Source organism: Desmodus rotundus, unplaced genomic scaffold (assembly GCF_022682495.2).
Source record: "Desmodus rotundus isolate HL8 unplaced genomic scaffold, HLdesRot8A.1 manual_scaffold_374, whole genome shotgun sequence".
NCBI classification, from domain to species: domain Eukaryota; kingdom Metazoa; phylum Chordata; class Mammalia; order Chiroptera; family Phyllostomidae; genus Desmodus; species Desmodus rotundus.
In genome coordinates, this window is record NW_026527450.1 from 1 (window position 1) to 9,766 (window position 9,766).

Sequence of the window (9,766 nt, forward strand, 5' to 3'; positions counted from 1 at the left end):
GGCTGGAGGCGGGCGGAGAAAGAGAGGAAGCGGACGACGGGCTCGCAACCTGCAACAGGGATGGAGGTGCTGGCGGGTGAGTGTGCGGTCACTGGAGGTAGCGGGAAGAAGTGCCCCGCATCTGCTGGTCGGGACTCTGGGTGTGTAGCCAATTGTCTTATTTGCAGTGAAAAGGAGGGGAAGGTATACATGTGCGTGTATCGTCATCAAGTTACAAGTTATCGTGTAACTGCAACGCTGCTCGGGAATGTGGACTCAGGGTAACTCAGGAAGAGCCCTATGCTGTTTGTCGTTAAAAACACAATACTTCCCCGATTTATGCCATGGTGTTTTGATTTGGTGATGCCGCAAGAAAACAGGAAGAAGTTTAAATAAGAGGTTCTAAAAAGATACCAGGACATCACGTACTTTTAAATTATTTTGGGAAGTTTTATTCTAGTTTTCTAAACCTTAATACTTGAAAAAACGAAAGTCGTGTTGGGCGGAATACAAGTGGGTATAATCAGATTTGCGTAGGTTAACTAAAGTAGACTTTTATAATTAGGGGTTTGCCAAATTATCTTTTGAAAGACCTCTAGTCCGGTATTTTGGGTTCCTAAGCTCTTATACGGCAGATTCATCTGTCAGATTATAAACATAACCCTGGAGGAAAAAAATCTGAAATGGGTTGTTAGAATAAGGACAGACTTGCTCAAAGGAGAGAATATCTTCTAGATTGATTGGTTTTATTAAAAAGAGCTAGCTGCTCTTTTAACTAGAGGAAGAGGCACATAAAAATAAAAAGACCTAACTAGGTATGCAGAAAAAAAAAAGCTCGAGCACTCTGTGCCCAGAAGGATTCTCCAGTTACTTGTGTCTTTCTAGAAAGATTCTTTACATATAAAGAGTTACAAACTTGTCCAGTGTATCAACCGTGATCGGTTGAGCGGGAACACGTTTCCGTGGAGGGGCTCCTCACTTCCTCCTGAGGGGAGAAGCACCACCTCTCACCTGCAGTAGGAACTTGGTAGGTTACTTAGGAGTCAAAGGTTCTGTGGCGAGCCCCTGCGGATTGTTGTCTGAGAAGCCTTCCCAGTTACCACACGAGAGAATGAGTGTCCTGTTTGCTTCTCAGCTGAAATGCCCCATTCCCACCAGGGAGGAAAGTGTGTCCTAGCGATTAGCGGACTGGCTGAACTGACTGAACCAGGACCCGGATCTGGCTTTTGTTTCCACCTGAGCCCTGCCCTCCACTGGAACAGAAGTGAAGTTGATTCCCAAATACCTTTTGATGTTAAAGCAATTAATCTTTTAAATTGCCACAGGGGTGACCTTGAGCCATGGTCTGGGGTTTCCTGTTTGCAGGTAGTGATCCTGGTCAGGCTTGTGTCCTTTCCTTGTCACCTTACAAGATGTCCCAGCCCCAGGTGCTGGAAGCATATCTAGGAAGGGCATTGGTGACGAGGAACTGCCACCAAAAGCCAGGGTAGGCACCCTCTGAGGTGTTGCTAGGGAGGCTTTGGACAGACCCTTGAGAGGCGGTGGGTCAGGAGGAAGGCTGTTTCTGGGTTGATGGTTGAGCCCTGTCCGCGTGTGGGGAGGGAGGTGGAGAAAGCAGCTGGTTAGGCGTGTGGTGAGGTCCTGAAGGCGCTGAGCCAGAACAAGGAGGTATTGCAGAGGGGCTAAGGGCTGTATGAGTGCAGATGGTAACGCCTGCCCGGCGCAGGGATTGAGTTGGTGAATATTTATGTGGTGACATTGGGGGCTCATTGGTAGGAAGAAAGCTGGTCAGAGTGGTTGGCTGCCAACAGGGGTCTACAGAGTCGTTAGGCCCAGGGCCTGTGGGAGTCACCAAAGGAGGCAGGGACACCCTGTGGCCGCCCTAAGGCATGGCTGGCAGCCAGGTGACACCAGCATTCACTCGCACACATGATTGGTCCCCAGAGCTGTAAGGGTCCCTCCAAGAACTGGAGTCCAAGGCCGCCTTGAGTGCCTCTGACTCCAGAAGAGTGTGTGGGGCGCATTAGTCATGTCTGTTTCCATGGGATCAGCCGGGAGCCGGCAACCTCGCTGAAGGGCGAGCACTAGAAAGAGGAGCAGTTTGGGGCATTTCAGACAAGAGGGGGAGCAGTAGCATTGGAGGAGCCAGCGGGGTGGGTCTGGGCCTGCAGGGAGATGTTCCAGGGAAGGGGCCGGTCTCAGGACTGCCCTGGTCTCAGGACTCGGGACACAGGCGGAGGTACGCGGTTACCCAGTGAGCGAGCAGTGAAGAGCATCTGTGTGAAGGGTCTCCTGGCTTATTCTCCTGAGCAGAGTCTGGGAACCTGGCTGGCGTCCGGCACATCATCCTAATCCTCTCTGGAAAGGGGGGGGTTGGGAAAAGCACCATTTCCACGGAGCTGGCCCTGGCTCTGCGTCACATGGGCAAAAAGGTGAGCACCTCCCCCCGTCAACCACAGTACCTGTCCCCTCCTAAAGCACTCCTGCCCCTTCTTGTGGGTGGACATACAGGGAAGCCAGCTGGTTTCTTTCTGCCTTGGGAGACCCCTCACACCGTGTGGGCATCCTGGCTCCTTGCAGGTGGGGATCCTCGACGTGGACCTGTGTGGCCCCAGCATCCCCCGCATGCTCCGGGCACAGGGCAGGGCTGTGCACCAGTGTGACGGTGGCTGGGTGCCCGTCTTTGTGGACCAGGAGCAGAATGTCTCCCTCATGTCTGTGGGCTTCCTGCTGGAGAAGCCAGATGAGGCTGTGGTTTGGAGAGGCCCCAAGAAGAATGGTAATGTCCAGGCGGGGACCACACTGTCAGCCTCCTGGCCTCCCTCAGCTAATCCCTTGATGCTCAGTTAGAAAGCCGAGCAAGAGCCTGGGGCTGCTGACCCTCCCTGCTACATGGGCCTCTGCTGCTCACGACCAGTCAGGCCCAGGCGTGGTATTCGTGTCCACATGGCCGGGATGGGCCAGGAGAGCAAGATCGCTATGTGGCCATTTGCAATTGAGTCCCCCCCCCCCCCCCCCCCCCCCCCCGGGCAGGAAGGGTGGGTCTGCTCAGACCGGAGCCATGCCTGTGTGTGTTGGGTGCCAGGGGCACCAAGGTTGGGCTCCTATGCCTCCGCACCAGCAGGGGGCGTTAAGTGCCCTCCAGCTGGCACTGAGGCTGCGGGTGTATCCTATTGGGCACAGGGTAGGGGCTGCTCCACTCACATCGTTTGCTTTTGGGCTGTGAAAGCTGAGGTGTCCGCACAGGCCCAAGAGGGTCACAGCTCTGGCTGGCCTTTACTGAGGCCTGAGCAGAAGTCCTGTGGGGTGGGGTGGCCCCTGCTGGGAGGAAGGGGGTAGTTGTTGGGGGCAGGAATGGGAGTGCCTCCCTGCTGTGCTGTGCCGCCCCGCTCTGGGTGAGGAGCAGCCTGGAGCCCTTGTGCTCGCTGTATCGTAGAGGCGGCTCTGCACCGGAGGCCGGGTGGAGACGGTGGGCGCGGGGAGACCCCTTTTGAGAACCCTGTCCTGCTTGGGACTTTGCAGCTCTGATAAAGCAGTTTGTATCTGACGTGGTCTGGGGGCAGCTGGACTACCTGGTTGTGGACACGCCTCCAGGGACCTCTGATGAGCACATGGCTGCCTTGGACGCCCTTCGCCCCTATAGCCCTCTGGGGGCTGTCGTGGTCACTACACCCCAGGTACTGAAGAGCATCGTTCCATTTTCCGTACGCCACCTCACCCAAGCAGGCCCCTCTCCCTGCTCTTTATGCTTATCTTGGTTGACTGTGCAGGGTTCCCATGGTCCTGTCCCTGCCCTTCCCTGGTTGCTAGGCGGTGTCCGTGGGGGACGTGCGGCGGGAACTGACATTCTGTAGGAAGACGGGGTTGCGGGTGATTGGCATTGTGGAGAACATGAGTGGCTTCGTCTGCCCACACTGCACGGTAAGTCCCGGGAAGTTGTGGGGGAGTTACCTGCGGGGCGTGGGGGATGAGGAGTGGGGAGAAGAGGATGCTGCACCACATCTCCCCCGCCTGCTCCCTGGGCCTGGACCCCACTCCCCAAGTGTGAAGAATCCTCAGGTGGACCCTGCGCCTCTGTCTTAGGAGTGCACCAACGTCTTCTCCAGGGGAGGTGGCGAGGAGCTGGCCAAACACGCCGGAGTCCCTTTCCTAGGTGAGAGGGTCTGGGCTGCCCCTTGGCCCTGCCCCAGGGGGGTCCCACCCGCCTGTGCCTACTGCCCAAGAAGGGGAGAGATTAGAGCAGCTGTGTTCACTTGTCTTCCTCGGGTTGTGGCTACAGTTATCTCTCATGCCAGTCACTGCTGACCAGCTGGAAAGAAATGGCTTGAGGGGAAGGCAGCGCCCCCCGGGCTCTGAGCAGCTATGGCTGATGCCTGCTGAGACCCCACGGAGAGCAGGAGAATGGCTGCCGCTCTGGCTCTGTGCGCGTGGCCATGTGTTCCCAGTGCTTGCCTTGCACTCTCGTCCAAGGCTGCAGAACTGGGCCTGCCGGGTGGGCTGGTGGCTATTCAGGTGGAAATTGAGCCCAAGAGTCCTTCCAGGCACGTCAGCCAGAGTGAAGCTGACGGGTGTCCGCTCCTGGGCTGTGGGAGGTGTATGGACATGGCCTCCCAGGCCTCGCTGTCACCACCTTACCCCTTCCCTGGCCCCCTCCCCACTGTCTTCACAGGCTCTGTGCCTTTGGACCCCGAGCTCACGAGGTGCCTGGAGGAGGGCCGAGATTTCATCCAGGAGTTCCCCCAGAGCCCTGCCTTTCATGCCCTCTCCAACATAGCCCAGAAGATTTTGAAGGAGACACCTGCTCAGCTCTCCTGACTGAGACATCTCCTGGCGCCACCGTGGGGCTCGAGCTCACAGACTCTGGCCTGGGTCCCGGGTGTGGTTCCTGGAGCCTGTCGCGCTGGTCTGTGAGGCTGACTCTGTGCGCACCTCTCCCTGCCCAGGCCCTTTGGAGACTTCAGCATTTCAGCAGCATCTGGGCACCAGAGCTGCTGACAGTGAGTGGTTCTGCCGGGTTGGTCTACGGCAGGCCCCAGGGGACAGCGTGAGGTCCTAGTACCACCGCCTAAGCTCTGGTGCCTGCACCCTCTCTCTTCATGTCATGGGACTTACATGCCCCAGACAGGCCACCCCTGACACCCCAGTCTCCACGTTGTCCACAAAGCTTGTGGGTCTGGAGGCTGGCAGGGACTTGTCACCCTCAGATGCTGCCCTGCCAGCGGGGCAGTGAGTGATGTGATGGTGGTGGCGGAAGGGAGCAGTACCCTGTAACGTGTTAACTGAGAGGTGCCCGCAATTAAATGTGTCCTGCCACCACGGTTACAGGTCTGGCATTTCCAGGTCATTCCACTTCGGTCCTGCCTCTGCCTCAGTGTGTGGCCGCGCCCTAGAGCAGACAGGGTGCCCCCCGAGTCCCGGGGCTGGGCCAGTAGTTCAGTTATCACCAGGCCTCTGCAGACTAAGGTGAGGATGAGTTTGAATGGAGTTTGCGGAGGAACCTGTGATGTCAGAGAAATGTGGGGGGGTGGGGGGGGGGGCCTTGGCCGGCAGGTAGCTCTAGCTACTGCCTGCCTTCCGCACCGCAGGGGCCTGGGGGCAGAGCTCCCAGCAGAAGAGGTGAGTGTGCAACGCAGTCAGTCCCAGGGCTCTTCTGCACCTTTCCCAGGAGGGCAGGAGAGGGGACCGTTCTGGAAAGTGGAGGTAGTGGCAGGAATGCCACTCTTCCCAAGGGAGGAAGGGCTGTCGGCAGAGAAAATGTGGTAGCTCTGGGGTGAGGGTGGCAGGGGGGTCTGGGAAGGCGCCTCAGGTACCACTTCTTGGGGGTGTTGGGCACTGAGGGAGGGGACTGTGCCAGGGGAAGAAAGAAGGGGGAGAAGGAAGTGCCGTTAAGGGCTCTGGCCAGGAGTAGGGGGTCTAGATAGAGGACTGGCGCCCGCTCTGGCCCCGGGTGACATCAACTGCCGGGCCTCTCGCAGCAGAGGCTGCCTCCCAGAACACTGCCTGAGGAGAGCCTGAGTGAGTGCCCTCTGCTCCTCAGGTGCAGGTGGCATCCGGGGAGGGCCCGGCGTGGGAGGACGTGAAGGGAGTCCAAGCTCACGGAGGGAAGAAGAAGGGGGTGCGGGCTGAGCTGGTGTCAGGAGGGGGTTCCACAGGTGCGCAGGCTGACACTTTACTCCCCTCCCCCACTTTCACCCCTGTGGTCACAGGCAGGGTTTATAACATTGCTTTTAATGGATGGCAGCTGGGGAGGGTTGAGCCCCCAACCCTCCTGATCTGACCCCTCAGGGACCAGGTCAGCACCCACAGGTCCTGAGCCCATGCCAGCAAAACCCCTGGGATTGTGTGTTCCCTGAGGAAGAGACCCCCAACAAGTGAGCGATGTGGGGCCTGGCCCCTGGGAGCTGAGGGGTGGAGCGCCCACCAGGCTCCAGGGACGGCGAGGGCTCGTTCTGGCTCCACGGTGGCGTCTGGCCTGGACAAGACTTGGATCAGCAGTAAGCAAAGTGGTCCTCGCCAACGTCACGTAGGTCAAGTCCCGAGAGGTCGGGTGGGCTGGTACAGGTGATGTTGTTGTAGGTGTACACAGGTGGCTGGCGGTCATCCCCCTCTGGGACAGCCTGGACAAAGCGGGGCACAACGGTGGGGTGCTGCAGGGCAAAGGCCCTCAGGGCCCGGAGGGGGCAGCCACAATGCCAGGGGTTGCCCTCCAGCCACAGGCGTTCCAGGCCAGGGGCCTGTGGCACGAAGGTCCGCAAGGAGTTGTTTCTGAGGCTGAGGTAGCGCAGCCGCCCCAGTGGCGAAAGGATGCTCTCCGGCAGGGCCTCCAGGTGGTTGTGTGAGATGTCCAGCCAGAAGGTGCGCTGCAGGGGCCTCAGGACTTCTGCAGACAGTGCCAACAGCTGGTTGTGGGACAGGAGCAAGTACTCCAGCTTGCCAAGGCCCTGGAACAGCTGACTGGGCAGCTGCGTGAGCTGGTTGGAAGTGAGGTCCAGTTCCAGGAGCTCGGGGAGCCCCCACAGGCTCTGCTCCTCAATGGCCGTGATGCCATTGTCCTTGAGGAAGAGCCGGCGCAGCCCCGAGAGGCCAGCGAAAGTGTGCTGGCGAATGCGGCCCAGGCAGCTGCCCTCCAGGTGCAGGCTGTGCAGCTTGGCCAGGCCCTGGAACACTCTCACTGGGAGGTTCCGCAGGCAGTTGCCGGAGAGGTTCATGACAGCCACGTTCAAGAGCCCGAGGAAGGTGCCCACCTTGACCTCCTGGATCTGGTTGTCATTGAGCGTGAGCACCTCCAGCTGGCCCAAGCCCTCAAAGGCCTTGTCTGGCAGCTGCCGGAGGCGGTTGTGACCCAGCCGCAGCTCCTCCAGGAAGTGCAGGTCCTTGAAGGTCCGGGGCCGTAAGCTGGTGATGGCGTTGTGTGACAGGCGCAGGACGTGCAGGCCCAGCAGGCCTGGGAAGGTGTCCTCCAGGAGGCCACCCACGCGGTTATGTGACAGGTCCAGCCAGCGCAGTGCTTTCAGGCCCAGGAAGGCGCCCGGGGCCACGGCAGCAATGAGGTTGTGGTCCAGGTAGAGCTTCTGGAGCTTGGGCAGCTTGACAAAGATGTTGGCCTTGATGCTGCGCAAAGCATTCCTGCTCAGGTCCAGCTCCCGGAGCTCACTGAGGCCGTGGAAGAGGGGGGGTTGCAGGTAAGCCAGCTTGTTGCCTGCAAGTACCAGCTCATGCAGGTTGGCCAGGCCCTGGAACACGGTGTCAGGAAGCACGGCCAAGCTGTTCCAGCCAAGATTGAGGTCCCAGAGATTGGCTAGGCCTTGGAAGAGGCCCTCATCCACCCTGCCGAGGAGGTTGTTGTTGAGGCCAAGCGAGGCGAGAGCTGGCGTGTGCAGGAAGGTGCCGGCTGCAAGGCTGCGCAGCTGGTTCCGTTCCAGGTGCAGGTGGTACAGGTTCTGCAGGCCCAGCAGCGCCTTTGACTCCAGGCTGGCCAGCCCACTGCCCTGCAGATTGAGGAAGCTCAGGCCGGAGAAGTTCTGGAAGGCTGCCTCGGCGATGGAGGAGAAGTTATTGCCATCCAGCCACAGGGCCCTGGTGCCATTTGGGATGCCGTCAGGCAGCTGTGTAAGGTTCCGGGAGCTGCAGAAGACGCTGAGCTCATCCGTGTAGTCATCGTGGCCGCAGGTGCAGATGGCCGGGCACTCCAGGCCCTCGGTGTCCCCTGGCACTCCATGCTCCACTCCCTCCAGGCCACAGGGGCCTAGTGCTGCCCAGGAGACCAGCAACACCACCAGGGCCAGGCCTCCTGCAGGGAGAGGAGCTTGGGGAGAGGCGGCACTGAGGGGCTCAGGACGCGAACGCCAGGGTGAGTGAGGCATAGAAGCTTATGGGTTGCGGCCCATCTGTGTGGCCAGCATGTAACCTACCCCCCAGACCCCAGCAAGGCACTGTAAGGGGGGCACTGCCAGTCGGACTAGAGAAAAGTGTAAGTTGAGGTATGTGGTCACCCCACTTAAATCAAGCAGGAGGCAGGCAGGTCAACTGGGTTCGAAACCATCGCAGAGTTAACAGGGCAGTGACAACTGTCCCAGAATAAACTGAGGACTGGGCACCTGGCAATTGGGCCGTGTGTCCATTTGTGTCCCCAAGGGTGCCACTCAAGCCGGGCCAGGCTGCCGTCTGGGCCCGCAGGAATGCATGAGCAAGAATATTCTGGAGCCAGCCTGGGTGGGTGTGCACTTGTTTTCTTTGGGGGCTGGACAGACACATTCAGCCTGCACCCCGGTACTTGGCCCAGCAGCATTGTGGGGAGAGGAACAGGGTGCAGGCCTTGGTGGAAGACAGGGACCCAAGACTGTCGACTGACCAGGGTCAGGTTTTGTCTCTGGACAAAGGGCACCAAGCTCCCCAGCAACGATGCCCCAGAACCACTTCTGGGCGTGGGGCTGTCCCCCACATTGGCCCATCCCTGCCCTTGGAGAGCTCGGGGTGGGACAGAGGCAGCACTGGAGAGTGCCCTGTATGCAGCTGCATGGGGTTAGGCCCCAATATGGGACAGGATGGCAGTGGCTCAGCTCCCAAGTGGCTGAGAGGGCGGCAGGCCCTAGCCCAGCAGAGGAGCCCTGGGTGAGGGTGTACAGAGACCCCCCGCCCCTGCATCCCTGGTGCTGCTGTCCTGGGCCCCTAGGCAGGGAGAGGAAAAGGAGACCCTCTGGGACTTGGTGCAGCTGCACCCTCCAACCCCCCTGCAGTCCTGTTCCCCCCATGGGCTCCCAAAAGTTCAGGCCTTCCCGGAGTGGAGCCATCCCTGGGGGCTGCAGAGCCCCAGTGGGCTAGGGAACACAAGGAGCCTCACCTTTCCTCAGGGCCATCCCGCATGCAAAATAGGCAGCAGGTCTGCTGGGGGCTGGCTCTTCCTGCCCTCTGGATTTCCCCACCTCCAGGGCAGCCAGCACCCTGTCACAGGCCAACCCATCCCCACTACCCTGGGCTCCATTAACCCCCTCCTGTCTGGTGGCCAAGTGCCCTGGGTGTAGATGGCACAGGGGTGAGGCTGGGAGCTGCATCTACCCTGAATCCACCCTCAGGGTCCAAGGTGGGCCATGGTACAGCTGTGAGAGCCAGCAGGGCCCTGCCCTGTGGGCACCACCTCCTTCCAGCGCAGGCCTGCAGAGTCGAGCCAGCAGGCAGGGGCTGGGAATGGGGGCGTCCCTTGGAGCAGCCTGTGAGGGGTTGGTGCTTGGCTAGGTTTGGGGAATCCAGGAAAGGAGGCCCCTGTGCTCAGCTACCCTGCCCATGGATG

General features: G+C 59.7%; 2 protein-coding genes across 6 annotated transcripts; one reads left to right on the forward strand and one right to left on the reverse strand.

The window, feature by feature from the left end:
• Window positions 1-4,929, forward strand: NUBP2 (NUBP iron-sulfur cluster assembly factor 2, cytosolic). 4 transcript variants are annotated; one of them, XM_045189728.3, is made up of 7 exons: window positions 1-76; window positions 2,199-2,411; window positions 2,560-2,758; window positions 3,502-3,656; window positions 3,790-3,900; window positions 4,063-4,132; window positions 4,649-4,929. In XM_045189728.3, exons 2-7 carry the CDS (start codon window positions 2,400-2,402, stop codon window positions 4,792-4,794), a joined length of 693 nt encoding a protein of 230 aa, XP_045045663.1. In that variant the 5' UTR covers window positions 1-76; window positions 2,199-2,399; the 3' UTR covers window positions 4,795-4,929. The 4 variants fall into 4 exon arrangements, with proteins under 4 accessions (XP_045045663.1, XP_024408956.1, XP_024408957.1 ...); XM_024553188.4 differs by having other exon boundaries at window positions 7-76; window positions 2,293-2,411; XM_024553189.4 differs by having other exon boundaries at window positions 25-140; window positions 2,293-2,411.
• A 1,262-nt stretch (window positions 4,930-6,191) lies between these two features.
• On the reverse strand, window positions 6,192-9,421 carry IGFALS (insulin like growth factor binding protein acid labile subunit). 2 transcript variants are annotated; one of them, XM_024553186.4, is made up of 2 exons: window positions 9,320-9,421; window positions 6,192-8,269 (listed from the first exon to the last, which is right to left on the reverse strand). In XM_024553186.4, the coding sequence occupies exons 1-2, from the start codon at window positions 9,333-9,335 to the stop codon at window positions 6,468-6,470; spliced, it is 1,818 nt and encodes a 605-aa protein (XP_024408954.2). In that variant the 5' UTR covers window positions 9,336-9,421; the 3' UTR covers window positions 6,192-6,467. The 2 variants fall into 2 exon arrangements, with proteins under 2 accessions (XP_024408954.2, XP_045045658.2); XM_045189723.3 differs by having other exon boundaries at window positions 6,192-8,284; window positions 9,320-9,381.
• Window positions 9,422-9,766: the final 345 nt, after the last annotated feature.